The sequence below is a fragment of the Cherax quadricarinatus genome, chromosome 37 (genome assembly GCF_038502225.1).
Source record: "Cherax quadricarinatus isolate ZL_2023a chromosome 37, ASM3850222v1, whole genome shotgun sequence".
Classification (NCBI taxonomy): Eukaryota; Metazoa; Arthropoda; class Malacostraca; order Decapoda; family Parastacidae; genus Cherax; species Cherax quadricarinatus.
The window spans coordinates 8,883,122-8,900,119 of record NC_091328.1 but is presented as its reverse complement, the minus strand read 5'-3'; the positions used below and the strand labels follow the sequence as shown (position 1 = coordinate 8,900,119).

General features: G+C 43.2%; 1 protein-coding gene and 1 long non-coding RNA gene across 3 annotated transcripts in view; one reads left to right on the top strand and one right to left on the bottom strand.

Moving 5' to 3' along the window:
- The window catches only part of LOC138853670 (uncharacterized), a 43,199-nt gene extending 31,951 nt beyond the window's left edge, over positions 1-11,248 (top strand). The window contains exons 1-3 of one of the 2 annotated variants that reach the window (XM_070091720.1): positions 10,358-10,582; positions 10,770-10,888; positions 11,008-11,248. In XM_070091720.1, coding sequence (XP_069947821.1) covers positions 10,535-10,582; positions 10,770-10,888; positions 11,008-11,074 — 234 coding nt within the window. In that variant the 5' untranslated portion in view covers positions 10,358-10,534 and the 3' untranslated portion in view covers positions 11,075-11,248. Of the gene's footprint in view, positions 1-10,357; positions 10,583-10,769; positions 10,889-11,007 lie in introns of those variants that run through there. The other variant, XM_070091718.1, reaches the window with a different exon arrangement.
- Positions 11,249-13,101: 1,853 nt separating this feature from the next.
- Positions 13,102-14,018, bottom strand: LOC138853669 (uncharacterized). Its single transcript, XR_011392839.1, has 3 exons — positions 13,911-14,018; positions 13,395-13,519; positions 13,102-13,260 (listed from the first exon to the last, which is right to left on the bottom strand). It is a non-coding gene; the product is annotated as an uncharacterized lncRNA (long non-coding RNA).
- Between the last annotated feature and the right edge of the window lie 2,980 nt (positions 14,019-16,998).

Below are 16,998 nucleotides of genomic sequence, written 5' to 3'. Positions count from 1 at the left end.
ATGTATCTCTTCTCGGCAGTGTCTTCTCTGGGTGTGTTGAAGATGTTTAATGCCCGCCGTCTGCAGTCTCTGATGAAGTGAAGAGGATAGTGGAGTTTAGAAAATACTTGTTCAATTATAGTGCATTCTTCCTCAAGAAACTCATTGCTGCAGATTCTGAGTGCACGCAGGAAGAAGCCTATAATTACACCACGTTTGGATTTGGTGTCGTGGTGAGAGTAGAAGTGGAGAAGATCGTTTTGGTTGGTGGGTTTTCGATAGATCACATTATACTGCATGTGTGTTTATATTTCCACTGTGTCGGTATTTGATACCATTTATTTCCATCGTGTCAAACACTGCAGTAGAAATGGATCCTTCACACAGAGAATACCTGGACCTTCTTCTAAAAGCTTACTCACTTCGCAACAGACACAATTTTCTTCGTGATTGCATCCAAGAAATGGTCTTACCAAGATCTACTCCTCCTCAAATTGCCAACATCAAACCACCTTTCTCCGCTACAGCTCGGACCTACCTTGAAGAGTGTGCAGATGACTTAAACAATGCTACAAAGGAAGCTTTTCTCCAAGCCAGAACACTAGGCACAACACTCCGGGGCAACATGAACAGACGCACCACCGAAATCATTCGCATCAGAGTTACCACAGCGAATGTTCAACAGAAGATCAGACTTACTAGGAAACTACAAACACTCTGCGATAATAGTAATTGGAAAAGTTTAGGAAGACCTGAAATTATTCAAAATCTTTCATCTCGTCCATTGTCAACCACAGAAACAAGCCCTCAGCTTAGGCCTCAAATTCGCAACAGGAGTTACGAAACCAAAACAAGACCTAAATTCCATTGCCAAAAACTAGACACAATGACTCCGACTTCCAAAAAGGCTATCTTCAAGGCATGTCTACATGATGTATCCAGCTATGTGACATACATAAAAGTCAGGAATGTGCCCTTTGAAGCTACAGAGTATGATGTGGTTGCGGTCTTCCGTCATTATGGCAAGATTCATTCAGCGGAATTGGGAGTGTGGAAGAATGGGCCTTATGTGGGACTGCCCGAGGGATCCTTCAATCTGAAGATGACGTTACGGCAATCAATTCCTTCGTATGTTTTACTGGAAGAGTTCCGAATGCAGGTCTACGTATACTATGCAGGACAGAGGCGGACTTGTAGGCTGTGCGGATCATTTGACCATATGGCAGCCCAATGCCATAGGAAACCAGGATGGAGGGAACAGATGCCAACACCGGTGGATCATCAGTTGGGTCCTGTGGTGCAGGAGACAGATGCGGCCGAAAGGCAGGCATCGTGCAGTTGGAGTGAGGAAGTGGATAAAGCAGAGGCGGAGACGGACTCATGTGCTACGTTACCTGTGGGGACGGGGCCTGAGCAGACGACGACGACGAACGATGACGGTGAGCCTGTAATGCAACAGGATGGAATGTTGGATGAGGTTTTGAATACCTTCCTGAGTGAGGTGGAGGGGAGTCTGGATGATGAGCAGCGTGGACGCTCATTGGAGGAAACTACAGTCTCATCGGGACGTGGGAAGACTGTGTGCAATGAGGGGAAGAAGCACATGGTAGTGGCTGAGGTGCACAGAGCGTGCATGGAAGAGGAGGTTACATGTGGAGACGGAGGTTCACACAAGAGAACAGCTGGGACGTCTGATATGGATGACGTCTTAACGCCAGGGCAGAGACCTGGGAAGAAGTCTTGGAAGCCCAGGTTGGATCTCCCGGAGAGTGGGTGTAGCGGTGCTGAAGTACTGAAAGGTTCAAAGGATAAGGGGGGGGGTTGGGGGACAGACAGCAGCCAGGTCACGTGGGTGCCATTCCAAGGCGGCGGGGCAAGCCACCTTTACTGTCATAATTCAAGGTTGTAACGATCAATGTTAATAGCCTGAGAGCCGAGGTTAAAAGAGTATGGGTGGAATGGTTTTTAAAGAGATTTAATGTAGATATATGTTTCATTCAGGAGCACAATTATAAGTTTGGTTGTGAGTTGTCTTTGAAAGGATATAAGTTGTATGTGAGTGGCTCTTTGAGGTTAAAAGGTGGGGTTGCTGTGGTTTTAAAGGAAACCAGTCCATTGCGTATTTTGGGGTGGGAGGAGGGGGGGTCGTGAGGGTGGAGGGGGAGTGGGGTGCAACGAGGGTGTGTTTTATAGGAGTTTATATGCCGGCAGATAGCAACGCACTAGTCAAGGAGAACTTTGTGAGGGAATTTTTGATGTACTATTTAAGGGGTTTACCTTTAGTCACTGTCATAGGGGGAGATTGGAATTGTGTTATTAGGGGAGGGGATGTGGAACCGAGGGGGGCGGGGTGTATGTTGGGCATGTTACGTAATGTGTTTGGAGACGTGGGGGTTTTGGATGTTGTGGGGAGGGGGGGTTGGCAGGTTGAGTATACGTTCGTCAGATGGGATTATGCTGCAAGATTAGATAGGGTCTATGCAACGGAAGCTGTACATGTGTTGGGAGTCAGGACTTTTGATGTGGGGTTTTCTGATCATAGGGCAGTTATAGCAGATCTTGATTGGGAAGGTATGGTTAGGATACAATCGGGTTTTTGGAAATTAAATGCAAGACTCGTGAGGAGTGAGGAGGTGAGTATGGCTTTTGGGGAATGGTGGCAAACTTTTTTAGATTCTAGAGAGGTAGAGTCGTGTGTCTTAGAATGGTGGGAAAGGCACGCTAAGCCGGGTATAGCAGGTTTATATAAGAGGAAGGGAAGGGAAGAGGCAGGGTGGAGGTATGGGTTGCAAAATTATTTTGAATATCAGCTAAATGGGTGTTATGAGGAAAGGGGGGGGGGGCGGCAGTACGGCAACATGGTGCAACTTAAGGACAGATTGGCAGAGTTACATAATGGTAGATTTGATGCAGTACGTGTAAGGGCGGGAATGGAGGCTGTGCTGTGGGGTGATAAACCTTCAGGAAGTGTTTTGCGAGGTTTTAAGGTAAGGCAGAAGGATTCGACTATTTTAAACTTGGAGGTAAGTGAGGATATGGGTGGTTATCACAAGGGACAGGTACTGAATACTACAGAAGGCATGAGCAATTATGCTGATTTCTGGTTCCAAAAGAAGTGGGGGAAGGGGGAGGAGGGCGATGCTATTGAGGAGGTGTGGGGGGGAGAGGTTTAGGGTCATGTGGAAAGGAGGGCATGGGGATGGGAGGTGAGATTAGCATGGGGGAAGTTGAGGAGGCTGTGTTCAATATGAGTACTGGCAAGGCACCGGGTACAGATGAGATATCAAATGATTTTTATAGAACTCAATGGGAGGACATTAAGTACTGTCTGGTGAAGGTCATGAATTGTATGCGACTGGAGGGACAGTTAGGACAGACTCAGCGAACGGGTGTAGTCATATTAGTACACAAAAAGCAAGAGGGAAGAGTATTGAGTGAGTACAGAGCTATTTCGCTAATGTGTGCCGACTACAAGATTTTCGCGAAGATACTGGGCAATAGGATGAAGAAGGTGTTAGGTGGGGTTATTCATAAGGGGCAGATGGGTATTCTGGGCAGAAGCATGAGAGATGGGCATGGCCGCATTAGGGATTTTTTGGGAGGGTTGCAACGGGGGAGGGTTTTTGGGCATTGATTGGGAAAATGCATACAACTGTGTGGATAGAAACTTTCTGAGGGCTAGTTTGTTGCATCTCGGTTTTGGCATGGGAGTGGTGAGGTGGGTTGATACAATGTATTCATCTGCAATGGTGCGAGTACAAATTAATGGCAGGTTGGGAAGGCCTGTAAGGATGTAAGAAGGGTTTGAGACAGGGGTGTCCCCTGTCTCGAATATTGTTTGCGTGTATGCAGCATCCATTTTATGGGCTCGTTGAGGGGAGGGGGATTTTAAATGGGGAGAAGGATGGGTGTATAGATGTGGTGGGGTATGTGGATGATACCACTGTTCTGATAGTCGGAGTGGAGGGATTGTGTACGGTGGAAAGTGTGTTGGAGCTTTTCGGGAGGGCATCTGGCATGCGGGTGAACAGAGCAAAATCAAGTTTGCTGGAGGTGGGTGCCTGGGTGGGGGGGCTTGGGGTTGGAGTTTGGGTGGGAAGTAGTGGCTAGGCTAAAAATTTGTGGAGTTACGTACATGACAGATGTGCGGGAGGCTAGGCAGGTGAATTTGGAGGTGGTGGTGGAGAAGGCAGTAAAAAGGTTAAGGAGTTTACGGGCGGGGGACGTCACCTTACAACAGCGGGCGATAATCATAAATTCATTAGTTTATAGTAAAGTGTGGAGTATGGCTGTGGTGTATCCACTGCGGACTCCAGACATACATGAGATTCAGAGGAGGGCATTACGTTATGTTTGGGGTTTCAGGAGGGCATGGCTAAGCAAGGAGGTGGTGATGTCGAATATACACAGTGGAGGAGTAGGCCTTTTAGCGTTGGGGCCGAGAGTAAAGGCCTTATATGTGAAACAGAGGTTCGTTAGGGAGGGGGGGGGAAAGAGGGGTTAGAGTGGGGAAAGTGATAGAGGATGTGCGGAGATGGTGGAGCAGAAAAGAATTGAATGCGAGGATATGCTGAGGTTATTGTTATTGATTAGGGAGGTGGAAAAACTTAGGGTGGGACGTTTGGTGACGATGAGCAGAAGGCCGGAAATCATACAGGGGGTATCGGTTTATCCCTTGTATGATTGGGGTATGATATGGAATGACTTTCGAAAGCTTAAGTTAATGCCGAGAGTACGGGAGTTTGTATATAGATTTATAATGGGGATATTAGCATCGAAAGCTGTTTTGTGTTCAATGGGATTGGTGAGGGAACAGACCTGTGATCACTGTGGAGAACAGGAAACAGCTTTCCATGCAGTTTATTTCTGTGAAGAGTTGAGGGAGGTAAGAGTGTGGTTAGCGAAGGTTTTTAGGTTGATGGGTGGGGGTAATGTAGAGACCCTGCGAGCCTTAACATTAGAAGTACGCGGGGTCTCCAGAGAAGTGAAAAGGGCGATTATGTATGTAGTGGTGGATTTTCTGTATATGTCCTGGGGAATGAGGGACATGGGAGGGGGAAGAATTAGGATTAGAGCAATTGCGGCAGGCATATATAGAACGGTTTGCAGAAACAAACTTATTTATGGGGGACAGTGGAGGGCACGTTTTCCGGAGACCTACTGCAAACTTACGGTCAATGGCCTCATTCAGTTGGCGAGCTAATTATACGTAAAAGACTGGTTTCCTTTATAAGCGGGTTGCCATTAGTTTTTCAGAGGGAGAGTGTATGAGGTAAAGGACTTGCGAAAGAATGTGAGGGTCGGGAAGGTATGTACTGCATGGTGCAGTACACACGGGTCTTTTCACACTGTGGCAGTCACTTATTCAGATCATAGGGTGGTATTGGTGGACGTGGGGTGGGAGTCTTTGGCAGAAAGGCATAAGAGTTATTGGAATTGAACACGAGCGTGCTCACAGACGAGGAGGGGTCAGAGGGATTTACAGCACTATGGGAACAGCTTAGTGTGTAAGGGAGGGGGGTGGTAGATGTGGTGACATGGTGGGATGGTGTAGCAAAAGAAAGGGTCAGGGAATTTTATGTGAGGGAAGGAAAACGCATATTTCAATTGAAATATGGTTTAATCAATTATTTGGAGGACAGGTTATGGGATTGTTATGGGATTGTTATGTGCAGGGTGCGGTGGTGGGAGCTTATCCTGTAGATGAAATTGATGTTGTGAAGGAGCATATACGAGTGGTGCGGGAGAAGAGGTTTGCAGTGGTAAGGGTGCAGGGGGGAGTGGAAGAGGTGTTATGGGGTGATCGGCCATCGGCATGCGTATTGTGCAAACAGAGACAGCAGCAGCAGGTCACTGCTATCCCGTGTTTGGCAGTCCAGTCGTCGATGGGCAGTTATCAGGAGGGACAGCTGTTATGGACTATGACAGGTATGAGTGCATTTGCCGATAGGTGGTATGAGGTGTATTGGAACAGTTGTGGGGTGGAGGGGAAGGCTTTAGAGTTAGTGATTATGTGCCGTGCAAACTGGGGAGGGGAGATTGGGACGCATTGGGTGGGGTCATCACGGAGGATTAAACATGGAGGGCATTAAGTGAGATGCATAAGGGGAAGGCGCCAGGTATCAATGGGCTCTGTGTGAGTTTTATCTGCTGCAATGGGAGCTGCTGAGTAGCTTTTTGGTTTGACTGATGAATTTGATGGAGGGGGCGAATTGGGGAAGAAGCAGGCAATGGCGGTGGTGGTGTTGGTTTTGGAGGGGAAGCAACAGCATACCCTTTGGGATTACCTCGCCATTGCATTGCTATGCACGGATTACAAGTTATTTGTGAAGGTCTTGGGTAATTGGTTTAAGTGTGTAGTAGGGAGAGTTGTTTCTGGGAACCAATATGGATTGCCAGATAGGTCACTGATTATGGGGCATGGGATCCTCAAAGTTTTTGTGGAAGATTTGGGGGAGGGGAGGGGAGGGGAGGGGGACTGTTAGTCTTGGATTGGCAGGGGCATATGATAGAGTGGAAAGAGGAGCATTGAGTGCAATACTTTGGTGTCAGGGTTTTGGAGAAGAAATCATAAAATGGGTTGAAGCACTGTACAGGGGCGCATGGGTGAGGGTGCAGATCAACGGCTGCTTGGGGGAGGCAATTGTCATGGGGAGGGGTCTTAGGTAGGGGTGTCCAATGTCACAGCTCTTGTTTGCGTGTGTACAGGACCCCTTTTACTGAATGGAGACCAGGCTGGGGGAACTAGAGGAAGCAGTGCACTTGTTGGGGGGGTGCGACAGGTATGAAGGTAAACTTTGAGAAGTTAATGATCATGGGGTTGGGAGTTTGGGCAGGGAGGGTAGAGTGGGAATGTAACATAGTATGAAGGCATGCTGGGACCCTAAAAATATGTGGTATTATATATGTGGATGACTTGAGGGCCACGAGAGAAGCAAACTCAACTAGGTTGGTGGAAGGCATCCAGGGTTGCCTAGGGGCACTGCAACCATACCACCTCACTCTCCTACAAAGGGTAATCGTGATTAACACGTTATTGTATAGCAAGGTATGGTATGTGGTATCCATGTTCCCCTTAACAGGGATGGCGATTACGAACATACTTCGGCATACTTCGGAGGGTGTTCTGATTCTTGTGGGGATCAGGTTGTGATTGGTTATGGAGAGAGGTGGTGATGTTACCTGTGCATCAGTCAGGGTGGATTGAGGTTGTTAGATCTGAAAAGGCGAGTTAAATGCGTTTTTATTAAGAGGGAGGTGTTGCATGAGGGATTGTGTGGGGGACAGTTGGATAGGGTGTATGCCAGATTGAGACTTTTGTATGGTGGCATGGAACTGCTAACACTCCAGGGTTTGGTGTTAGCAGGGAAACCGGAGAAGGTCAGAATAGGTGCCTTGTGTAGGCTGCTTGTGGGCAGAGTTTTTGCGTAGGTGGAGGGGATTTCCCCAATGTATGCATGGGGGGATATATGGCACCGTTTTAGTAAGTTGAGGTTACAGCCCAGGGCGCGTGAGGTGATGTATGGGTTTCTACATGGCATTCTGCTGACGGGGCGGTACTTCGGAATCGAAGGGCCGTAGAGGGCATCAGTGGTTGGGAAGAGAAGGCATATCATGTAGTGTATTTTTGTGAGGGTTTGGGGAACATCCGGGACTGGATGTGTAGAGTGGTTAGGAGGGTGGGAGGATATGGGGTGTCGGTGCTGCGGGTGCTCAGTCTAGATGTGGGAGGGTTGGAGGAGAGTGTCACTAGGGCTTTGGCATCCATCATGGTTGACTATATATATTGTATATATCTCATGGATTATGAGGGTGCGGGGGGTTTGCGAGGTGAGGAGGCGAGTTTTAGCTGCAGCATTCTACCATACATGGTGCCGCAATAGGCAAATTTACGGGAATAGGTGGCAGGTGGCTTTTTCGGAGGGTTACAGAGAACTAACATTAGGGATTTTATTGGCTATGTGAACGGGGGAGGGAACAAGCGTGGGTGAGTTTAGTCACAGCATACACACATCACCCGCTCCCTAATGGGAGTGAGTGGGTGATGTGTGTGTGGGTGTGTGTGGAAGAGAACGTGTGTAGATGGTACCATTTGGAGTGTAAGGACAGTGAACTGAATATTCCCTTAGTACAACTGTCAATTGTATATTGTGTACACAAGTAATATAACACTGTCATAAGACACCTAATTTCTTTTTTGTATTATTGTTTCTAATGTTCGTTAGGGAGTAGATGGACAGGGCCGAATTGCACTGGGGGGGAGGAGACCACCCGATAGTGTGGAAGTAATAGTCGGGACTGGTAGATTACCTTAACTGATGCATACTATTTTGTCAATGCACATGGTGTTGGTGGCTAAGCCTTGATTGTCAGGTTAAGACACAGGATCATGGCTGATGTTAGTGTGCGAAGAGACCTGAAGACCAATCTGTGGTGGTTGTTATATGGCTCTTGTTTGTAAAAGTGAGGATTTTGTCATATACTATTGTACCACCTTTTAATATTGTATTCTTGTATTCTTGTTAGGTGGGGTTGGAGTGCAGCAATAGGGATGGAGGGAAGGTTCCCACCACCCCTTTTTTGTTGGGGAGATAGGCATAGTGGGTGATGTCACCCATTATAAATTATTCATGTGTGCTATGTATATATATTGTGCAATTTTTTATTGTTATGGTCACACCTGCCATAGAATAGTGATACAGGTTGTGCATGCGTCCTGGGATTGCAGTTTACTCGTCTTGAAGGTGTAAGACATTGTTATTTGTATATAAATATGTACATATCTCGGCTAGTTTGCAGCGTCCTCAGGTGTCAACTTAAGAGCTATAGCTCAAGGGACGAGTAGGGTAATGGGTGAGGTGGAGAGTGCCCACACGAGGGTGTGCGTGTGGTGCGGTTTGGGTGATGGAAGGTCATTATATCTGTCAACGGCTAGTTCTTGTTATTTTATTTATTTATACATTGTAATGCATTGTTTTAAATAAAATATAAAAAATAATGTATCCTACTCAGCAGGAGGTTGATATATTGAATGTAGTGTGTTGATGCTATTTTGTCACTTATTACGTATTATTTTGCCTCGATGCTGGTGAGGGGCTCTTGATCCAAGGAACAGGACTTATCTTCATCTTTCTTGAATTGAATCTGAATGCGTCACATTCCACAGGTGCTGAATAACCCCTATTAGTTTAGTGCTTTCCCTTGATTACAATAGAACAATTGTGACCCACATCAATCTTTAACAGGTGATTAGTCTTAAGAAATATATATATATATATATATATATATATATATATATATATATATATATATATATATATATATACATATTTTTTTTTTTACTTTAGGCTGTACAGGAGCACATTTTGATGGACACAGCACTAACTGTGTTTTTCTAAATCTTTAATTATCCAACTTATATACAGTTTGAGCTTATTCTTATCCAGGTATCTATACTATGTTTAAACCTTTCGCCTGCACGTCAAGTATAAAAGCCACAAATAACAAAAAAAAAGGCACAATACCGTGACTGGAACGATACACAAATAGCCCGCATATAGAAGAGAGGAGCTTACGACGACGTTTCGGTCCGACTTGGACCATATACAAAGTCGAAGTGACTTTGTAAAGGGCCCAAGTCGCACCGAAACGTCGTCGTAGGCTCCTCTCTTCTATGTGTGGGTTATTTGTGTATAAAAGCCACACAAGCGATTAATCTAGAAATGAGAGGAACAGACTCTGGGTTAAAAGGCAGAGAGTTCCAATGGTTCAAAGAGTATTTGAATGACAGAAAGCAGAGTAACAGTAAGTGATGAGACGTCTGAATGGGAGAGAGTAGTCAGTAGGATTTTAAATACCCTCTTTTCAAATAATTGGGGAATAGCAGTCTGACTGACCAGTAGGCCTAATCTGGGACTAGACCGGGGAAAGGAAGAGGATGATTCCCGTGTGCAGCACCACGTAGACAAGAGATGACCACTGAGTCAGTATTGTGGCTCTGCTTGCTTCACTGCCGGAAACACCAACGCCCACCAGATGCTAACTCCTCTGATAGATTCCAATAACTGCAGCGCAACATGAATAATTCACATTATATGACTTATATTTATATCAGTTACGCTTAGAAGTTGTGTATAACAAGGAGAAGTTAAAATAATTTAATCACATTCACTGAATATTTCCCGGTAGTGTGTAGTGACCTACATTACCAGTCAGGCGGTGACACCAGTCCTCCCAGTCCACACTTTTAACATTTATTTTACCGTACAGAATTTTCCTTCTTGGAAATTTGCAGTTTCGCGTTTTCAGTCGATATCTTTTATTAGTACAATGCGTCTGCATTAATCGATCTACAGTTGTGAGAGCGTAATGAAAATGTCCAACATACAGAGAGACAGCCAACCTCACCCAGTAATCTTGTGTAAGGTAAGTTCTTGGAAGAGGAAGAAAGCACCAACTGGCAACCCAAGTTAATAGAAACAGCATCCAGCCGGCACATATATACCCGGTCCAGAGGCAAACTGGTGTTAATCTGGCTAGTTACAACGGACGAATAATGACTGCGTTTTCTACACATTACAGGCTGCTACCTCTGCGTTCCGTGGTGAGTACAGTAACATTTTGCTAATTGGTTTATTCCAAAAGTTATACTTCATTTATCTTATATTTTGGTCAGAAACAGTCGGTGAATATTTTTATTTGTTTCTTGACAAGACATCATTAGCAACCATGAGGCTGATAAAATGAGGCAAATAAGTACCTTTGTCAATAACCACGTCCTCCTCCCGCAGCTGATGCTGGTGGCACTCCTAGCTCTGGTGGCCGTGGCACTGCCCAGTCGTATCTATGGACATAACAGATTCGGACCTGGTAGCGGGTTCGGAGACCGGCGAGGATCGTTCGGTCACGTGTATGTATTAAAACTCAATGCAAACCACACTAATATTCATAACTGATATAATCTCAGTCATACATACATACAATACTAGAGTGAAGTGTTGTGTACTAACTACAGTGTCACATTTGCAGATCCCACAGGATAGTTCACCGTCATTTGCAAGAGCCAATATACGGTCGTAATGAATACTTCCGCTGACGGAGGTAGTCTTCCCTTCACCCGGGATACTGAACCTTCTCACTCACCACCATCATCATCAGTCACCTGTAACCATCAACAATTATAAGATATTTATTTATTCTTTTTTCCAAGAAAAAAAACATTGAACACTTCAAAAAAATTATAATTTATTAATAAATATTTTTATATGAAGTGGCATTTGATTTTCTTCTGTTAACGTGATGTCACCCACTCACGAAAAGATAAATTTGAAAAAATTCTTAATATAAAGGTGAGAAACGAGTTTGTATCGATACTATAACAAAGTGAGCTCAACAGAACCGACACTGGGAGTATATAAAGCAGAATTTACAGATGACGTCAAATAAATACAAAAATAGTGATAAAAGCAGTTAGAAAATGCCCCAAAATGGTGTCAGAATTATGCTTTTTTGGGTAATTTTTTTTTTCACATCTGTTGCAGACTAAACCTGTCTCTCTTAATGAACGTATTGAGTTCTTGTTGCAAGGAGCTGAGTCAACCCTCCTCTTCCTAGGATTAGATTTGATTACCGCTCATTCCCTGAATATAATATACAGGTATAGTGTATACAAGCTGCACCTGTGTGTTCCCTGGCTACCTTCTACTCATTAGCCAGAAACGTGGAAATAATTATATTACACTGAACAGCGTTGAGACACCCACACGGGCTTAGCGCTTTACATTATCAATATAGAGCCGCACTGCGCAACATTTTCCTCCAAATGCATTATATTTAGTAACCAAAAAATGTGAAAGCACAGGTTATACACATTCTTTCAAATTTTGCTTCACATAGAACAGGCCAGGCCTAAAAAAAGTCCCATCAAAAATGCCAACCAGCTGAACAAAAATTTTATACCAGCACTTGATATGACCCCTACGAGTGTCTTGCATTTGTAAATAATAATAATAATAATAATAATAATAATAACAGTAATCTTTGCACTTCATAGGACGTACACCTTATTTGTTCTTGAGAAGAAAGCGCGATATAATCTCAGGAATTCACTTCAGCAGAAAAAATCCCTGCTTTAATATAAACTAGTCCAGATAACTGAGTCAATCACACCCAGACTTTTAACTAACATATCTGTGTCTGAATCAGTGTAGCCAGATTAATATGCTGTTAAGAACGATGGACATTATATTGCTAATCTTATTTTTCACACTGGTATTCATTTCACTATATACACTAATGGTACTGTAAATAACTGGCCAACGAAAAGAGAGAAACAACTTGGAGACATAAATGAGACGAGAAATAGAGATCGAATATTTCGTGATGTTGCAGTGTCTGACAAGTTGTGCAAGACACTGCAACATCATGGAATCTTGGTTCAGAGGACATCTACAAGACCTTCTTCACGGCTGCTGCAACTAACCCATCTCTTTGGGAAGGACCTACTTCCACTGGGGAATCCCGCCTACCAGTGACTGCCCTCGTCTGCTGCCCGTCCCTTCCACTGACGCCTATATAAACGCCAGTTTTCTTGCCTTTGCTCCAGATTCTCCTCCACCACGATGCTGTGAACACTAACTCCAAGGCCGAGGGACTGATTACCTCATCTTTTGTATATAGTTCTACTGTCTTCCTATTATGTCCTAGAATCTGTATTGATAAAGCCACTGGATGGCGAAACGTCTACAATAAAGATATCCAAATGTTGCACATGTCTTAACTTTCATATTGTCGGTATTTTATACCTTTCTTGCACACCTTGAATTTGTGTTGATAAAGCCACTGAACGGCGAAACGTTTACAAATAAATATACCCAGATGTTGCACATGTGTCTAATTCTTCATCATAGTGATATTACACTCTCAGTAACTGCTGTGCAGAATATCATCATTCCTCTGAGTTTAGAAGCAGACCTCTGTCAGTTTATTATCTCTGTGTTGACCATCATTAGGTAGACAGGTGACACCACCTTGTGGATATCAAAAAACGAAATATAACAACATATTTATTCGTAAAATATATTAACAAATTCAAGATTAATTTCTCAACTTTGAGATAACTGATAAGAGAGTTAGTAAAGATGGTGAAGTCCTCACTTGCCCTTAGCTACCAGAGGCGGTCCAGTGTCCAAGGTTGGGATGAAGACAAGGTAATTTTTTTATCCACGATGATGGAAGGAACCGTGAGGATTGTACGAAGGACGGAAAATTGGCCTGTGTATCCTGCAAATGCACACTTTGTAATGCACACTTTGTAAGAAAATAAGACCTCAATAATATATATTATATATGGCACAAGTTTTAGTGACTATAAAGTTTAATAAAAGTCGTTGTCTTATACTTGTTTTAGTACTTACACGTGACCATGGGATCCATGCCCGTGTCCGAATCCACCATTTCCGTATCTACCGCTATGTCCGAAACCACGACTGGGCAGTGCCACGGCTACGTACACCGCAGCTAGGAGTGTAAACATCATCAACTGAGGAAGAAATAGAGAATGATCTTCGCGACATCTGTCCTCTCATGCCTCGTTTATTATGTCACCAACATCTGCATTGTTGTTGAATGTATTTCCATCTTTACACATAATATTGTTTTGGACGCCGCTGTACACAACTTACCAGAGGAGAAATAATACTTTCATATGTAAATCAAGGCGAATTATAAATGTTCTGTATTGCAAGATGACTTGTAATTCCTGCATGAATGATGCTGAGAGTGACCACATTGCAGCGATGATCATCTCCTAAAATTATTAGCTGAATGGCTTGAAAACGTAATATGAATACATTTATATCATTCTTTAAAAGTCTGACAAATGTAATGAAGCTCAAACTAAGAACCAATGAAACCAGTGTAATTATACTCACAAGAGAGCGTAGAGGAAACATTATACTGGAACTTCAAGGAAACTCAGAAGTCCTCAACGTTGACTGACACCAGCTGCTCACTCGGTCAGGTTATATGTCGCGGGTGAACATTCACCCCAAATACCAACGAGTCGCCCCTTGTCAATTTTCTTTTCGTTTTCTGTTATTTAATATCAAGCCCTCGAGTTAATTTTGTACTCCGATACAGTATGTTGACCAGCTGTACACAAGATCCAACTATTAAATCCTAATTTTTACTTTTCCCATGTTTACTTTAACAAATAATGAAAGACACTGACATGAATTTAAGGTGAAAGCGAAATAAATAGAGAAACGGACAACAATTTTCCGAGATGGTGAGAGTATTTTCAGGACCACTGGTGTTATTACTTATCCGGGAATACCCAGAAACAACGCAAATACGTTTTGAACATTGTGTCACTTTAATTTTTCTAAGAAGGGTTTTAGGTTTGTTAAAAACCAATATGAAGAATTAACGCAACGGTGTAATTACTCTAGCATGCTAAAACAGTATAGCTCAGTATCTAGCCTGGGTGTGCAGTGAAGTCTCATTTCAGAACACAGTATATACAAGGAGACTTGTATTTCTCTCAGGGTATACACGAATACTTTAATATCTGCTTCAGATATTAAAGTATCCGTGTCTAGGGGTGAAAAGTTTACATGCAGCCTTAATGACATGACTGTAGCAAATGAGCTTTAAACCCCATTAACAACCCAACCAGAAGAACATTAATGAGATCAACAAATCAGTTTACTAAGATAACACTAGATGAATTACAGTATTTATCAAGGCGAACCCTTTACTGAGTCAGTAATAAATATATAAGATTTAATTATTTAGTATGAGTAATGTATGCTGGAAAATGGGTTACAAAATATTTTATATGTACTGTATGTCGGCTCTGGTATTGTACACTGGTACTAGTAATGTACACTGGTTCTTGTAATGAACACTGGTCCTGGTAATGTATACTGGTCCTGGTAATGTATACTGGTCCTGGTAATGTACACTGACCCTAGTAATGTACACTGGTCCTGGTAGTGTACACTAGCCCTAGTAATGTACACTGGTACTGGTAGTGTACACTAGCCCTAGTAATGTACACTGGTACTGGTAGTGTACACTAGCCCTAGTAATGTACACTGGTACTGGTAGTGTACACTAGCCCTAGTAATGTACACTGGTCCTGGTAGTGTACACTAGCCCTAGTAATGTACACTTGCTCTATTAATGTACACTAGTCTTAATGTACATTAGACCTAGTAATGTAACTAGTCCTGGTATTGTACATTAGTCTTAGTAATGTACACTGGCCCTTGTAATGTACACCGAGTCGTACAATGTGACACCATCATGTCTCCTCACATATTGTGTTCTGTATAGTATAAAATATACATGTACTCTTCTCTACTTTCACCGAAAATCATTATTATTATTATTATTATTATTATTATTATTATTATTATTAGTATTATTATTATTATTATTAAATTCCTATTGTGTTTGGTTGATGTCAACAAATATAAACAAACATCGACGTCTTCACTCTGGGTGACTTCAACGCGCTCTTAGGTTAGATACTGATCCAACCTTGCATAATTCAGATTAATTACATGCTGCCTTTAATCATTCACAGTAATCCGCTATATTTACCTTCACAAAAAAAGCAAAGGCGCATCCTGTGATCACATTTGTTTGGGCCTTCTCCTCTTTCTGCAAACATTACAAGTTTCTGTTTTGGTGATTCCAACACGAAAGGCCTAGAGGTGTCATTCATCTCCCTCGTGGTTGTTTTGCATCTTGTATCGCTTGTTCATGATTTTTTGCATTATATATATATATATATATATATATATATATATATATATATATATATATATATATATATATATATATATATATATATATATATATATATATATATATATATATATACATACATGCAATAAGATCACAGTAAACAGGTGATATTAGAATATGCAAAACAACCACTGTGAAAAAATACAGAAATTCCAAGCGCTTTCGTGACTACTCACATTATCAAGGAACAATACACACACACATACACACACACACACACACACACACACACACACACACACACACACACACACACACACAGTGGGCACAGTGGGCGCCTGTGACGAGCGGGTTCCCACAGGGGTCAGTTCTAGGACCAGTGCTATTTTTGATATATGCGAACTACATGATGGAAGGAATAGACTCTGAAGTGTCCCTATTCGCAGATGATGTGAAGCTGATGAAAAGAATTAAATCGGATGAGGATGAGGCAGGACTGCAAAGAGACCTGGACAGGCTGGACATGTGGTCCAGAAACTGGCTTCTCGAATTCAACCCTGCCAAATGCAAAGTAATGAAGATTGGGGAGGGGCAAAGAAAACCGCAGACAGAGCATAGGCTAGGTGGACAAAGACTACAGACCTCACTCAGGGAGAAAGACCTTGGGGTGACCATAACACCGAGCACGTCACCGGAGGCACACATCAACCAAATAACTGCTGCAGCATACGGGCGCCTGGCAAACCTGAGAATAGCGTTCCGATACCTTAATAAGGAATCGTTCAAGACACTGTACACTGTGTATGTTAGGCCCATACTGGAGTATGCAGCACCAGTCTGGAACCCACACCTGGTCAAGCACGTCAAGAAGTTAGAGAAAGTACAAAGGTTTGCAACAAGGCTAGTCCCAGAGTTCAGGGGAATGTCGTACGAGGAAAGGTTGAGGGAAATCGGACTGACGACACTGGAGGACAGAAAGGTCAGGGGAGACATGATAACGACATACAAGATACTGAGGGGAATAGACAAGTGGACAGAGATAGGATGTTCCAGAGAGGGGACACAGAAACAAGGGGTCACAACTGGAAGCTGAAGACTCAGACGAGTCACAGGGACGTTAGGAAGTATTTCTTCAGTCATAGAGTCGTCAGGAAATGGAATAGCCTAGCAAGTGAAGTAGTGGAGGCAGGAACCATACATAGTTTTAAGAAGAGGTATGACAAAGCTCTGGAAGCAGAGAGGGAGAGGACCTAGTAGCGATCA